The sequence below is a fragment of the Leucopleurus acutus genome, assembly GCF_964270905.1.
Source record: "Leucopleurus acutus genome assembly, chromosome: 10".
Classification (NCBI taxonomy): domain Eukaryota; kingdom Metazoa; phylum Chordata; class Mammalia; order Artiodactyla; family Delphinidae; genus Leucopleurus; species Leucopleurus acutus.
Genome location: NC_139153.1, coordinates 8,013,772 through 8,030,483, shown reverse-complemented (window position 1 = coordinate 8,030,483; position 16,712 = coordinate 8,013,772). Strand labels below are relative to the sequence as shown.

Genomic DNA, 16,712 nt, shown 5'->3' with positions numbered 1-16,712 from the left:
AGAGAAAGAGTTGTAACCAACAATCCCCAATGTTTAAAAATGCCCTTTTGGGCTTATTTGATAAGTATTCTCTCTTCTGTTACTAACAGATTTTATTTCAGTTTCCCAGAGGATTAGAGAATGTACTGCTCTCCTCTGTTCGGTTTGTTAGGGAAAGGAAACATTTATGTGTAAAATAGGCCCAAAGGCAGAAAGTTGTATTAGTCACTTTTGTTTTATGAGCTGTGAGGAAGCAATAGATAGGAAGATTTGCCCTTTTCATTTCAGTCTCAAGTCCAACATGTCACCTCAAGTTGAGTGGGAACAGGTATATTGCCACACCCAGATTTGGAGAGTCCTAGGTCCATTAGTGAGATCCAGCTCTTTCAAAGTGTAGGTGCCAGGGAGGACTGCTTAGTTTATCGCTGTTCTAGCATTGTAAAATAATGATACAGAAGAGTATTATCTTTACGTGTTCTTAAAAATCTTGTCCTGATTCACTGTTCACTATTGGTTTTCTTTTCCATGTTAATTTGCTTCGTATTTCAAAATAAGAGTCAAGCATCTGAGATCATCTACCATTTTAAAATTTGCATTGATCCCCTGTATTGACTCAATTAATATGGTATAGTTTTCATTTGATTTAATTTTTTTAGTATAAATAACCATTTTCTACTGTCTTATTTGTCTTATCATGTATCAGTATATCAGTCATGACTTCTTTTTGTAATTTTTTTGCAAAAATCTGTATTAACCTGGGCCTTAACAGTCACATTGACTTTCTTTCCTCCCACATAAAATGCTTTGTGTTCCATTCTTTTAATGTTTTTTTTTTACAGAACTATAAAATCACTAATGTAAAGTCAAAGTACACTTTTTCCCTTTGCACCATACCTCCAAATCTCTTAATCTACTTAATCTACTTTTGTTTCTTTACACTACCAAGTTTGTTTCTTTCTGTTCCCAAACTCCACTGGCTGTGGTCACCAACTCAAGGTATCCTCACTGCTTTTCCATGCAAAATTTTCTTATTTTTATCATGAAACTGTACACTTTGTGGTTTATGTTTTTATTCATACCTAGCAGTGGATATTATCTCACAGATATCATTACTAACTACATCTTCTCCCAAAATTATAGTTATTAAAAAGGTTTAAAAGAAGGAAAAGAGTATTCCATGACAAAAGAAGGCAATAAGAAACAGCTATTCAGTCAAATATAAGCAAATTGATTTCTTTTATCATCATATTTAATTTGGAAGGAATAACATTAAACTATAACATTAAACTAGTAAATTCTTTTAACTCTTCTCTTTCTTGTTAGTTAGGTCCTAGGGTGTCAGAAATTTTTGCTTGATAAGCAGTTGTGGAATGGGAGAAATGTGCTCAGTGGTGAGCAGACTGTTACTTTCCCTTTATCTGAAAAGAAAAAAATTAAAATAGAAATGAAAAGTGAGCATAACTTTTGCTAGCTCACTTTGTGGAACATTAATGTAGAACATAGTAAACACGATACAATGTTGATCCCTTGTATTTGTTTTATATTTATCCCTTAAAAGCTTTGTTCAAAAAATAGAAAAATATTCAGTAGTATTTGCAATAAATTCAAAGAACTTTCTGGTTACTAGATGTTTTCCTTTTCTGTTCTAGGATTCCTCATGTCCATAACATGTTGGTTGAGGCTCTGCAGCTCACCCCCACTCTCAGAGTGGCCAGTCTCTGATAATTGGACCCCGTGATTTCCACTCTCTGCTGTGTTGGACGTCATGAGCATTGCAATCCCTCTGGGAGTCACCACACCAGATACATCCTACTCAGATATGGCTGCTGGATCAGAGTAAGTGCTGCTTCCTAGGTAGCAGATACATTACCAGTTTGTGTGGAGACAAATTTCTTGTGGGCATCTAATAATAAATAACGTGGTATTTTCTAAACCCAAGCCTAGCCCATTGTAAATGACATTAGACCTTTCCCTTTCCCCCATAGAAACTGGAGGAAAAAAAGAATTAGAAGCGGGAGGAAAAGAATTTGGCGGGGCGGGATTTCTGAGTAAATAATTAATAGAATTAAATTTTCAAGGTAGTGATTATGTTTTCATTTATTTTGATGGGTGAGGAAGATTGAAATAAGTAAGTGTCACTACCTGCTTCTGTAGAGTTAATGATTATCTGATGAATGAAGGATAAGGAGGAGTTCTCTCCAACTGATTTTCCTTGAAGGCCTCTTCCTATGTACTTCTCATTGTTCTAGAGTAAAGGGGCTGCAGCTATATGGGCAGGTTACTTAGACATTCTGATATTTGGGATAGAAAATGTGGAAATTAGTATCATCTGTTTTTATAATATTCATTGCCTAGAAAGAGGACCTTCAAAATCAGTGGTACCAAACTTTTTTTTCAGCTAAGAGCAGCTTTAGGAATTCAGAATTTGTCGAAAAGTCCAATCCCTAAAATAGACTCTCAATTCTTGAAGAATTTAAATGCCAAATGGCAATGAAGGTAGGCCTTCATTATAAAACTTTATATTCACAGTTTAAAATTTTTTAGACTTTTGTATCCCTTCTCTTTTAAGTTGTCCAAGATTCCCCCTGCTCACAGATTCCCCCCCTCTTGTCCTTTTACCTCCCTTGTACCCAATCTTCCTTGCTTACAGAAAGGAAGTGGAAGCCCCCTACCTTTCAAGACGAAGTGGCACTACACCAGGATGTGAAAGTCCAGCGAAAGAGACCCAAGGGGCCTAGGGGGCAGCACACCCCCAGAAGCCAAGTCTATTCCAGGCAGTACCAGGGATTAGGGTCTGGGCTGGAAAAATCCTGGTGTTTTGAATATGTTCAGGTCCAGTTCAGACTCTTGATCCCACAGCCACTTCTTGAGTGAGGTGGGTGTTGCTCTAATTCCCCTGTTTCTCTTGCCATTCTCACAGTCCCTGGGGATTCCTTCCCCTCCAGCAAAGTAAAGAAGCTGTACCAGAACTCTGGGTTCAACTGCATCCCTGATAATAGTGGTTTTCTTTCTTAAGACTGAGAATATTAGTAAAGAGCATGTATGTTTCTTCACAAAGCCACCTAGGATAATTTAACTGTTTCATGACTTCCTTAAAGAGGAAGACTTAACATGAAGCTACCCTAAGAAGCAGTGTATTATATTCTGGGGTCGTGTAGAATTGAAAGCAGTTTCTGGCCTTATTCCTATATAAAAAGGAAGATGGAGGGTCGGGGGGTAGGGAAGGGTGGATTGTGTTACTTCCAGGGCCTTTTTTCCTGTTTTGTTTTGTTTTTGTTTTTTTGCATGCCACAGAGATGTAGTTATGCCAATAGCCGAGACTACCAATTTTACATCTGTTTCCCAAATAGAGTACTTAAAAATCTCCCTGCATTCATAGGTAATTGTGTAGTGTTAATGAATTTGTATAAAATCAACCACTAGCCTCCTATATGGATTGGCTGACAGACTGTATATGTAAACAACATTAACATTTGTCAGAAATTTCAACGAAAAGATTAACTCAACGAGTTTGGGGTTAGTAGCTAAGGAAAAGACCTAAAGCTATTATTCTTAAAACAGGGATTTTTCCCATAGTACAGAGCTAACTGCCCATAAATGTTGCTAGGGAGTCCAGAAGTAATTGCAGAATCAAAAAATACTTGTGGCCTAAAAGTTTGACTGCAGTGTTTCTGTTTCCTGAAACATTTTCATCCATAATCTCCAGACAGATTTCTGATACTGTGGTCTTAGCTAATTATACAGTTTTTCGTTTAGTATTCCTATAAAGCAAGAGAATGTCAACAATTAGCTTATATACCACTCTGTTAAATTATTGATGATATTTGTTAATGCTTCACTGTGCATATGTCACTGTCATGCATATTCCACTGTTCTGGGCACTCTAAGATTAAACCTGGGGACAGGATAACATCCTCAACTAAATAAAAGATCTAGACCTTACCTTATGGGATTTTAAATCTGATGGCAATGGTATGCATTATGTTTTGTTTTTGTTTTTTTTGTATATTTGTAGGAAAACCTCTAGATGTAACAATAGAAGCAAAGACTTTTCTGAATTTACAATCCTGCCATAAATGAATTAAAGACATTTTCTAAGAGGTAGTGTTATAACAGCAGGTTGCATATTATACTTGGAACACAGTTGATGGAGTATATCTTTCGTAAGCATGGCTTCTGTGTATGTGCCTAGCTGTCATAGAAGTTCAAACATAGGGGAAGAAAGGCTATGATTACATTTGCGTAAAATCATTCGCTAATAAAGAGATGCAATCCTAACACTCCAAAATTTTTATCGATATTTTAAAATATAGATAAGAGCTGATATATGTTTCTGTATGTCAGGGAGTATCCTAGGAAATCCTGTAGTTACCTGTCAGCATGTAACTATGTATTTAATCAGTAACCAGTATGGAAATTGCAAAGTTTCCTCATCAAAAGATGTGAGCTTAAATTTTAGTATTTGGCATGCATAGCAATATATTAAATGCTATGCTTGACTACAAAGTATTGTGCAGTGGGATGGCCTTTTAACCTACACAATATACATTTTATTTTTATTCCCTAGACTTGCACATGAAGTGCATATGTTCATATTTACCCAGTTTGGAGATGGGTAAGATACAACCGGCATAGCTCCATCTCCATGGCCATCTTTTATTTCATGCCACTTTCCTTTTTCCCGTCCAAAAAAAACAAATTCCATTTCTAATAAACAGCTATCATGTTTCACCCCATGTGTTCAGTGGTACAAAATCTCTTGCATAAAATATGTATAGCTCTTTGAAATACTTGTTTATCTAGTAAATTAACAATGTTGTGTAAAGTTATTACTTTCTCTTAACCTGTCCATCATAGAAACTAAATTCTACCTTCATTTTATTAATGCTTGTTTGCCTTTGGTTTATTTAAGAAACCCCACCTGTGTCCTAATACTCAGAGCTGATTGCCTCTCAGTGAGCCACGTTCAGATCATCTATTTCTCAAGAATACTGACCTGCATTCTTGATGTATTCCCCTACCCCCGCCCAGTTCCCATCTTGCAGACACTCTTAAGTAATAAAATGCATGCACTTCACTAACAGAGAATACTTTCCTGTGTCTAAAGTTCTTCTTCACCTAGAAATTACCTTTGCTGTTATTTATAAGATCCCTTCTTACAGTTTTGGAGCAAATAACTGGGTGAGTTGGATACATATCTCAGAATTTTCTTTTATCCCTCACTTCTCAGCTGACATTACACCACATTGAACTGCACACTTGATTCCTGCCAAGTCCTATATTATGTGTATTTCTAAGCAGGAAAAATGTACATTACTTGAAGCAAACAATATTCATTATTTGATTCCCTAAAAGACCCTTTGATCCACCACTAAGGCTGAGTTACGTGTGTCTTTGGAGTTTCTGATTTGTGAATCTCAGTGCTGGTTAATTTAAATGACGGATAACCCATTATTCAGTTCTGCAAATCATACAATTGCATTCGTTAATTATCTTTCAGTATTCTCCAAAACCTAACCAGGTACCTAAGTAATCAGAGTTAAAGTTCTTTTTGCCCCAAAACGTGAATTTTGTCCTTAGCCACCTATGCCTTTTTATTATCAAGTAAGGGTTTACATTAAATTTCTAAATTTGAACACATTTATAATTATTTTATTTTAATAAATTGTGTTTGAACAGTTTACTTTCCACTCAGTGAGGGTACAGAAACATACTCAACCAAGCTTCTCACTAAGCCTGGTTACTTAAGATCTTATGTAATTTTCTTTAAAAGAAGAAAGTTATCGTGGTTTCCAAACCAATTAGGCATAGTGGAAAGAGCACAGACTTTAGAGTCAGACATTGTTTCAAATCCTGGCTCTGTCAGTGGGTAACCTTGGTGAAGTCATATAATCTCACCACCTCAACTTCATGTTCTGTAAAGATGGGGTGCTGTTTATCATGTTTAGTAGTGGCAGAGTAAATGAATTAATACATATAAAGCACCTTGCAAATAATGGGCAATTCAAAATGGTAGCCAGTACTACTGTTGTTATTTGTCGTTAGACTAAACTTCTGAGTACAGTTTTGAATAGTTTGAAGTTCTATGGTATTATCATGCAGCTATTAAATAATTGTGTCCTTGATATGCTTGCATGTCATTGGTAGATGAGAAATTATTACTCTAATATTTGGAAGGTGTTTGGGGGTTCATCAAGATGAGAGGTATGATAAATATAAGATGCCATTGTTTTTACCTGTACTTTCTTCAGGGTATCCTGTCTTGGTAGTGAATGGAAGAGGGCCTGGTCCCTGGGGCAGTGCAGAAGGCACTTTCATCATCTCACTCACTGCAAATGTCATGTGAGGTTTCATGGAAGTATTAAGAGATCCAATTAAGAAGAATAGTTCTGAGTCTAAACCAGCCCAGAGTGGCTTCTCTAGGGGAAACTCCCTGCTCAGCTGGTACGTTTGTGTTTGTCATTAGGGACACCTTGTATCCCAGGTGCCTGCTTTGAGACATCTGCCTGTACTGGCTTCATGTTACACACAAATCCACATTTAATGACACTCCTACTGTTATTTATAGGCTTAGTTATGTTAATCAGATTGTTTCACTGAGTTCTTTCTCTTATTCTAGTGGCTGGTGGTTGTGGAAAGAGGAGGGGTTAGAATGGGAAGTTAAGTCTTAGTTTAAGGGAAGATTAGGTGTTATGCTATCATGCGTTGCTTTTCGCCTTTGTGCAGCCCTGAATCTGTGGAGGCTAGTCCAGCAGTTAATGAGAAGAGCGTGTATTCCACTCATAATTATGGGACCACTCAGAGACATGGGTGTCGAGGACTGCCTTATGCTGTGAGTATGCATTTGTTTCTCTCCAGAGCAGTGATCTTCCTGGAGTGTAATCCATTCTTATACATTGTGACTTTCTTGAAATGTTTATATGCAGCATGACGAAGTTGCCCCTTTTGCACTTCCCTGCCTCCAGCGGACGTCTAGCCCTGCATCATTGTTCTTGTTTTTATGTCCCAGTTGACCTTGGCATTTTGTTTTATCACTTTCCTGGTTGAAGCCAAAAAACGAAGGGTACTACTTTCTTCTTTCTTTCCATATGTACCATACTTTAGGGGAGAGAGGGGCCAGTGTTTGGACACTGTTGATTTAAAAAATCTTATTTTCAGGATCATAATTACGGAGCCCCTCCTCCTCCGACACCTCCTGCTTCTCCCCCTGTCCAGACGATCATCCCCCGTTCTGACCTGAATGGCCTGCCGTCGCCCGTAGAGGAACGCTGTGGAGACAGCCCGAACTCTGAAGGAGAGACTGTTCCTACCTGGTGTCCTTGTGGTCTTTCTCAGGATGGCTTCCTTCTCAACTGTGACAAGTGCAGGTAAGATCGTGTTCCATCTAAATCCAGCCCTGGGTTGCTGGGATTAGGGTTTCTTATTAGTAGGGAAAAGCTCAAAGTATTCTTTCTTGTGTTTGTTAATGTAGATGATTCCTTAGTGCTCCTTGGCTCGAATTCTCTGCACTAGGTGAGAATTGCTGACAACAAGGAATGAGAGATTGATGTTAAAGCTATTGAATTTGATATGAAATTTAATGTCCTGGAAACATTTGGTAGGTGGGAGGAAGGGGGTAGTATATGCAGAGATACTTCTCCCATGTGTGTTGATGATGCGCTGCATGCTGTTGGAAGGACTACTTTAAGTTTATTTTCCCTCTTTAGGGGAATGAGCAGGGGGAAGGTTATTAGACTTCATCGGCGGAAGCAGGACAACATATCAGGTGAGCCAAAGATGGGTTAGGACCATATTTTGACATATAATATTTTGTGGTTTTAATATTCATCCCAAGAACCCCTCTTGTAAGTTCCCATGGTCCCCAGCTCTTTTCATGGACAGTGATTGAAGTCCTCTCAAGACCATTGTAATTCTATTGTTGTGAACTAATTGTATCCAGAGTCAACAATTTTAGCCCTATAGTAATCAAATTATTCCTTGTGAGCATGCACGGGCGCGCACATGTGTGCGCACGCACACACACACACATCCTTTTCTATGTTACATATACATTGAGGCAGTGGAGATTGGGGACTGAATTCAAGGGTAGAAATACATGATATAGAACAGGGTTTTCTATGCTTAATGCCAATGATGCAGAAAGAATCTTGTTTCTATATGGAATGTAGGTATATGTTCCACAGATAATAGAGTTAATAGTAGAAGTAATAACTTACTGGGTATGGGCTAGATCGAAAGGAATAAGCTGCTTTTAATGTATTTATGAGGCTTTTTGTACAACATGAACTATGAAATAACCTTTTTTCAGGTGGGGATAGCAGTGCAACAGAAAGCTGGGATGAGGAGCTTTCTCCTTCCACTGTGTTGTATACAGCAACACAGCACACACCTACAAGCATCACCTTAACTGTTAGAAGAACCAAACCCAAGAAGCGGAAAAAGAGTCCAGAAAAGGGTCGTGCAGCACCAAAGACGAAGAAAATCAAGGTATGAAGGGTAAAACTATCTCAAATAGAAATGTGTCTGAAATAGCCCAAATTTTGGATGAAGAATGCACTAGAATTCTTTTAAGAAATTTGATCCAGATGTTTGAAGGGCCACTTTTGCTCTTCTTGCACAAATCAGCTAATTTGTATTATGAACATGTAGATCAACCTCTTTTATTCCATATCATCACAACTGGCACAGAGTTTCTTTTGCTCCAGCCCCCATCCCAGGTATGAAATCCCAGCCCCACCTGGCACAAGTCCATGTGTGCTGCAGCCTCCAGTCTAGGCTTCCACTGTCCTTACAGTATCTCCCACCTCCTCAATCCCAAAACCCAGTCTGAAATTCTTGTCCTGGTACATGCCCACTTCATGTCGTTGGTTGATTGTTTTTCCCTTGTTACAAAAAATTCAGGAAACATCTCTTGAATGGTCTAGGCTTCCTCAGTGTTGTGGTCACTTTCCTGTATTCTCAACTAAAAAGTCTCCAGAAGAAATCTCTTCTGTTTTGTGTTCTTTCTTCCCCATCACGGCAACTTTGTTGCTCCTAGGTGACTTGCCCACCCCTTGTTAAGGGGATTGGTCTTTGTTTCCTTCTTAATTTCAAAACTGGTAAATCTGCAGCCTTACTTAACATTTTTATTTACTTTTTCTTTTAGTGTCAGGGGTGCATATAGGATTTAAGTGATGCATGCTCTTCCCTGTTTATTACCTAATTCTGCAATGGAAAGTATTGGAATTAGCCTCAGAGTTCACTGGCCATGTGCTACCCCTATTCTTGATAATAGTGTGGGGAATTCCATTGTATTTGTTACCTAGGGTAAAGGGGACAGACTAGAACACTAGTTCTTGCCTTAGTTTTAGTCTCAGATAGGTATAACTGTCATTTTGGTACCAAGTTTTGTTTTGTTCTACTTGTTTTCCTCTTTGGGATAGGCATTTCGAGAGGGATCCCGGAAGTCCTTGCGGATGAAGGTAAGGGGTATTCTTCCCTGATGCTGTGTTTTACTTCACTGTGATCTTGCATTTTGGTCAGCTTCTTTCCTGACATTGATGGTCTGGGAATCTTGGACCCTGCTTTTCGTTAGTTTGTAATTGTTGCCATTCAGTTTTCATAGAGCCTTTCTCCAAAGTAGATTTTCTTGACCATTTTCTGAAATATTTTCCCTTTCTGTAATTAGCCTTCATTTATTGGTTTTTCATTAGCTGCTTCTCTCGGCATGGGGGTAAGTGACATTTTGCCAGACAAAATGAGGCTGATGTTTTCCATCATTGTGATTGGCCTCCACCTCAGGAGTGAGGATTTTCTGGTGATAGAGCATCTCTTGTGCACCCGCCCTAGCACCCTGTAGGCTTTAATCACCAGTTGGAAGGATAAATTTCATCAGTAGGAAGGTAGTAGTTTTGATAAGAATACTGGAATTACTTACTTTTGAGTTGTTTTCTCCTGGCATATCTGTTTGGTACAGAAGACTTGGGTGATGCTGGTGTGCTTCTTTTCTTCGGTTATCAAATAAAAGAGCTTATGAGGCATGATTTCGGGTAGTGGTTGGAGAATAGAGAAATTATGTACAATGGTTTAAAGGGACTTTCAGTTACTAGGTGATAAGGAAAGAGATTGCCCAAAGGAGATTTGAATATACTGTCTGGTATCTTCCTTTACCTATGTGTGTATATAGAAGGACAGCATACCTCCCAAACCATTACTTAATGGCTTCAAAGCATTTAATTAGAATTAAGGTTGAGTGTAATTCCATAAGTATACTTATGCCTAAATGTGTAACTAATATAAAAGCAGGATCTTTCCTGTTGACCGTTCTGTGGTAAACATTAAACTCTTGTTAGTGAGGGGAGGCTTTCTTAGGATTTATGCACACACACACACACATACATATGGAACACCAATATGACTCATGTTAGAAAGATCTCAGGTAGTACTTTATATAAAATTAGAAGGCCTCACCGTGCATATACCCATAAACAGATTTGTACATATCTGTAAAAGAGATGGGAGAGGACTTAAGAGCCCAAGACCATCAGAATCCTGGGATATCTTGGAACACAATTACTGTTTCTTTGTTAGATCTATCTCCTGCAAGGAGACAGTTGCTTAGAGGGGACCTTCAGTAGATTTAAGGGGCAGACGTAGCCCCTGATCCCAGGTGTTAAGCCCTTTTCTCTTGTATCAGCTAACTATTGTAACTTAACTTCCAGAGGTTTGAAAGCAGTTGATTGGCTCTCCCAGAAAACTACATGTAAACCCCAAATATTGCTTGCAGTTTTGAGATGTTGACAGATAGCCCCATAAGCATGTTAAAATTTAGATAACTAAAAAGTACTGGGGCTTCCCTGGTGGCGCAGTGGTTAGGAATCCGGCTGCCAATGCAGGGGACACGGGTTTGAGCCCTGGTTCAGGAAGATCCCACATGCTGCAGAGCAGCTAGGCCCGTGCGCCACAACTACTGAGGCTGTGCTCTAGAGCCCGCGCACCTAGAGCTGGTGCTCCAAGACGAGAGAGGCCACCGCAATGAGAGGCCCACACACGGCAATGAAGAGTAGGCCCCCCCCCAAAAAAAATAGTACTAGTTGGTTTATTTTGATTCTCATATCAGAATTCTAAATTGAGTTATAAATTTTGTACTCAGAATTAATTGTTAGTAAGAACTACACCAAACATCTGAGTGGGAACAATACCTTAAGAATGAGAAGAACCTATCATTTGGCTTTTTAACCCCAAAGTTGAATTTCCCTACTGGAGACTGCTCTAAACCAGGGTTTCTCAACCTCGACCCTGTTGACATTTGAACCAAATAATTCTTTGCAGGGATCAGGGCTGTCTTTCGCATTACAGTCAGCTGTGTAGCAGCATCCCTAGCATTTACCTGCTGGGTGCCAGTAACACACACACCCAGGTGTATTAATCAGAAATGACTTCAGGTATTACTAAATGTCTCCTTGGTGGCAAAATCCCCTCTGGTTGAGAACCACTGCTCTAAACCCACTGAGATGGGGTCTCCAGTACCTGGAAGAATGGGATAGCAGAGTATACAGTTATATTAGTGAACAGTAGCTAAAACTATGGCAGAGGCTTCCAGTATACATTGTTTAACAAGTTATAAGTTCAGTGATCACTGCTGGGTGCTTAAACCTGGGAATACTATTGGGGCACCCCTAATCCCCAGTCTTATAAACACCCTTAAGCCTCAGCTTTTGTACTTTTCTGTTGCTCAGCTGCTACTGACACCTCAAGCTGGTAATAGTCTGTTCTCAGTGTGTTAGCCTTAGGTGTTTGTTACATCCCTTGTTTATTGTTCATTCTTTTGGACTCTAGTGACAAATGTGGAAAACAGTGGTGTTAACTTTTTCCTTTGATTTCCCTGTTCCTTGGGGGAAGTATGGTAGACAATAGTCAATCAAAACTAGTGACACAGAAGTGAAAGAAAGTAATTGTTACAATGGGTATAAATGTTTTCTCTGTAATTTGTGGAAACTATATTTAATTTTTTCATACCTGTTTTTGCAAGTTTAGAGTCGACATGGATTTGCAGGTAGCTTTGGTACTATAGTGTCTTTTCCTTCTTGTTGTCACTAGTGTGACATCATCTCACGTTTGTTTTGTTTTCTGACGACACCTTAAGTCCTGAACACAATGGAGGAGAACATGTATCAGAGTTCAGCTGTGTCTCTATAGCACAAGCACATATAAAACTGTTTAGGATGATGTTGGTGAGATGTAATAATCTTTCCTCAGTCCTATGTTGTCATAGAGGGCAGCGGTTTTCTGAAAGAGGTATAGCACAGTATCTCTCAGCATTTCCTACACTGCCCCTACCCACGCCCCTCCACCCACCTCACCTCTACAGAGAGTGGCTGTTTTAAAATGTCAAAAGTAGAGTGCTAGAAAGATATACTCCAAATGATAGCTTTTTCTATGGGAGGCAAGAGTATGAGTTACTTATTTGTTTATTTGGTTCACATGTATTTTTAGAATGAACATGTATTAATTGTATATTAAAAATAATAAGTCGCACAAAAACATTCTCCTGGATGCTAGTAAAACTACCAATTTGAGATGGCACACTGTTGTTTGATAAGTATTGAAATTTAAGCAATATGGATATTTTAAGGTGTCTGTATTGTTCATTTTTATGAAGATTTTCTTATGAACTTGATGTCATTCTTCTGATAAGTTTGATTTTTATGACTTAAAAAGTGGTCATAAAATGACAGTGATGGGATGGAATTGCAATCCAGATTAATTTCTCACTTTATAAATGAGGAAGCTGAACCTCACAGCTCACTGGTAATGAAACCATGATAGAAGCCAGATCCTGACTCCCAGGCCATTACTCTTATGGCACACCAACTGCCAAGTGAAAACTAATCTTCTCTGGATATTCAGCCCGCCCCACCCCACCCACCCACCCCTGCCCTTTAATGGACTCTCCTAACCTACTTGACCTTTGTTCTCTACAGAATTCTCCTTCTGAAGCACAGAATTTAGATGAGAATACAACTGAGGGATGGGAAAATCGGATAAGACTATGGACTGATCAATATGAAGAAGCCTTCACTAATCAGTACAGTGCAGATGTACAGAACGCCCTTGAACAACATCTACATTCTAGCAAGGAATTTGTGGGCAAACCTGCTATTTTAGACACTATTAATAAGACTGAATTGGCCTGTAATAATACAGTTATTGGTTCCCAAATGCAGGTAAGGATCAAAGGGTTAAAGACTCCCTAAGTAGTTGAGTTTTTTTGTTTGTTTGTTTTTTTTTTTTTTTTTTTTTTTTTGGCGGTACGCGGGCCTGTCACTGCTGTGGCCTCTCCCATTGCAGAGCATAGGCTCTGGACACGCAGGCTCAGCGGCCATGGCTCACGGACCCAGCCGCTCCACGGCATGTGGGACCTTCCCGGACCGGGGCACGAACTCGTGTCCCCTGCACCGGCAGGCGGACTCTCAGCCACTGCACCACCAGGGAAGCCTAGTAGTTGAGATTTTAAGAACCCAGGAAAAGGACATATTTTGGAATTACTGTTTCTTTCAGATGGCCTTAGAATAACAAATTAGCCAGCTATTGAGCATCTTTAACTAAAAGCAAGTTACAGTAACTGGAAACTGTTCGGATACGTGTTTTTAAACTACGTATCTTTATTAATTAAAAATAGATAAATTAGGGTAGGAAATTTTATATAGTCTCAGTAGGAGTTATTAAGATTAATAGAAACCTAAACCTAAACTCTTACATTAAACATAGAGCCACTAAAGTTTTAATCATATATTTTTCTTAGATTTTTTTTTTTTTTTGTCTTTGAGGATTGGGGGGGTGGCAGGTTCACTAGATGGAGCCTGTTTCCTAGAAGTACTAAGGTTTTATCATGTTTTAAAATGTCTGATCAGCGAGCTAAGTAACATACAAATAAAACCTAAAAATATTGGTGCCTTTTCCTCAATTAAGAAATATTTTAAATGTCTGCTAAGCTGCTGTTGATATTATCTAATGTTAATATTCTGATTTTATTTAGCTACAGTTGGGAAGAGTCACTCGTGTTCAGAAGCACCGGAAGATCCTGAGGGCTGCAAGAGATTTGGCTTTGGACACTCTTATAATAGAGTATCGAGGCAAAGTCATGTTACGGCAGCAATTTGAGGTCAATGGACATTTCTTCAAAAAGTAAGAGCATCATTCATTGAGTAGTAAGGGCTAAAGTAGGCCTGGCTGAGCATATGGCTATAAAAACCATCCTGGTTGATGGGATGCTCTTGGAAAAGATTACAGCTCAGATAAGCTCACCCCTCTCTGCTATTTGTAGAGAAGTGCAAATAAACCTGCAAATTGTTTAACGTATAAAGTGGTGATGACTCCTTTCCAAGCGAAGCATTCCTTGCTTTGTGCTTATTCTTTAATCAGAAGCAGACAAGCATGTGGTGTTTTCCAAGTGTAGGCATTGCAAAGGACTACTGCTTCTTCTGTCAGCATATGCTTCATATTTGAAATCATGGGGTGGCCTTTTTATTTGTATTGAGAATTACAGGAATTTTAATTATATCCCTAGACCATACCCCTTTGTGCTCTTCTACTCAAAATTCAATGGTGTAGAGATGTGTGTGGATGCACGTACTTTCGGTAATGATGCTCGGTTCATCAGAAGATCATGTACACCAAATGCAGAGGTAAGATTTCTGTAGCAATTTCTCTTTGAATGGAACCACCAAAAGGACAAGTCAACTGAAGAAGCAGTCTGAAAACTTCACCCAGATTAAGGTCTGTAGATAATGGTTATGATCTTTCGTTGTAAGAGATGAAAAAAAAAGTAATAATGCATCTGTTCTCACAGGATGTGGGCAAGGAATGGATTTTCTTTAGAGAAGGCAGAAATGGGCAAAAGCATGTTAGCATTTGCTAAAGAGAAAGAGCTAGACTGGATAAGAAGTCAGTGACATTATATTAAAGAATTGCCATATAAAAGATTTTATTATTGGGTCAAAACGAAAGTGTGTGGTTGCAGTTTTTTAGATTTTAGCTAATAGGATTGTGAGAGAGATTCTAGACATTTCTAAAGTTCAGTATTTGGTGCATAATGAGTGCAACCACATCAAATGCAGCAAGAAAATCCACAGAGCTTTTCTTATAGACTTAAGGAATTTTAATTTTCTGGTGCAACTGAAAACAGCTTTAAGATGTAGAACAGGGGCTTCCTGGTGGCACAGTGGTTAAGAATCCGCCTGCCATTGCAGGGGATACGGGTTCAAGCCCTGGTCTGGGAAGATCCCACGTGTCACGGAGCAACTAAGCCCGTGTGCCATAACTACTGAGCCTGCGTTCTAGAGCCCACGAGCTACAATTACTGAGCCCTTGTGCCACAACTACTGAAGCCTGCGTGCCTAGAGCCCGCGCTCTGCAACAAGAGAAGTAACTACAGTGAAAGGCCCACGCACCGCAATGAAGAGTAGCCCCCGCTTGCCACAACTACAGAAAGCCCGCGTGCAGAAACGAGGACCTAATGCAGCCCAAAATAAATATAAATAAATAGATTTATTTAAAAAAAAAAAAAGATGTAGAGCAGACCCTGATTGCTAACATCTCAAGATTTCTTCATTTATTTCAAGAAGTATCATAAATGTTCAATTACTATATGATAGTTTCAGATGAAATGATGGAGTTAAATGACAGACTACCATTAACTCTAAGTGAGGAGATATCATTTTGGTAAAAGGTTTTTTCCCTCTTATGGAGAGTTCCTGGTCTTTTTGATAAATCATAACCATAAGCCTTGTTCACACAGGTGCGACACATGATTGCAGATGGGATGATTCACCTCTGTATCTATGCTGTGTCTGCCATCACCAAGGATGCTGAGGTCACCATAGCATTTGACTATGAGTACAGTAACTGGTAAGATTTCCACAACCTTTCCTAACATGAATTGCTTGTCTTACAGATTAAGCTACTCTGTTCAGTCTGTTTTTGTGCCTTGCCATTTGCTTCTTTTTTTTTTTTAAACCTAATCTTTCCATGAGTAATGCATTTTCTGCCTAGAAATTGTGGAGGGAAAGACAGACTGAGGGTGTTTTCTTAAGAGACACAGCTACATAGTGTGATACTGCTTACCAATCTTCTAACCAAGGGTGTTTTGGCCTCTGCCTCTATGTAGCAAGCATAACAAAAAGTGTATGTATGAAACACACGTAGAAATTGTAGTAGCATCTATTGTTATGCACACAGCACTTGTACCAGGGATCATATAGAATGAGAATTTAAAGCTTTGCTCCATCCACTCAAGCCATGTAATGTAGCTGTATATGGCAATGCCGAAAAACAGATGGCAAATCATAGGTGATTATGTGATGGGTTTTGTAAAATGGATGCTTTTCTCCCTTGGTCCTTTCAGGCAAACAGGGGTTATGTGGCAATTGATGTTTGGGCACAGGTGCAAGAAGAAAAGGTATTAATAATAAGTAGGGAATCAGTAGATAAAAGTGAGGACATGGAGAAGGGTACGGCCACTGCAGAGTCTGTCACTGATTCACTAAATAGCGTAGACAGTTGGGAGAATTGAATTTAGTGGGAACTTCATTTCCTTTCCACTGACCATATATAGGGGAAGCGTTGGGGTTATATAGAGAAACACAGAATGTTGAAAGTATTTATCGGACTTTCTTAATGACTATTTACCTTGTTCAAAGATGAAACTAGAGTAAATTACTATACTAATATTACAAGAGAATGAATGGGTAATA

General features: G+C 39.0%; 1 protein-coding gene across 14 annotated transcripts in view; it reads left to right on the top strand.

Moving 5' to 3' along the window:
- The window catches only part of SETD5 (SET domain containing 5), an 82,470-nt gene that overhangs the window by 36,034 nt on the left and 29,724 nt on the right, over positions 1 to 16,712 (top strand). For 3 of the 14 annotated variants that reach the window (XM_082847208.1, XM_082847197.1, XM_082847203.1), the window contains 11 exons: positions 1,629 to 1,815; positions 2,630 to 6,423; positions 6,706 to 6,811; positions 7,138 to 7,346; positions 7,686 to 7,744; positions 8,288 to 8,466; positions 9,402 to 9,440; positions 12,942 to 13,184; positions 13,997 to 14,145; positions 14,528 to 14,645; positions 15,758 to 15,867. In XM_082847208.1, coding sequence (XP_082703334.1) covers positions 6,332 to 6,423; positions 6,706 to 6,811; positions 7,138 to 7,346; positions 7,686 to 7,744; positions 8,288 to 8,466; positions 9,402 to 9,440; positions 12,942 to 13,184; positions 13,997 to 14,145; positions 14,528 to 14,645; positions 15,758 to 15,867 — 1,304 coding nt within the window. In that variant the 5' untranslated portion in view covers positions 1,629 to 1,815; positions 2,630 to 6,331. Of the gene's footprint in view, positions 1 to 1,628; positions 1,816 to 2,629; positions 6,424 to 6,705; positions 7,745 to 8,287; positions 8,467 to 9,401; positions 9,441 to 12,941; positions 13,185 to 13,996; positions 14,146 to 14,527; positions 14,646 to 15,757; positions 15,868 to 16,712 lie in introns of those variants that run through there. The other 11 variants (XM_082847209.1, XM_082847206.1, XM_082847207.1 and 8 more) reach the window with 10 other exon arrangements.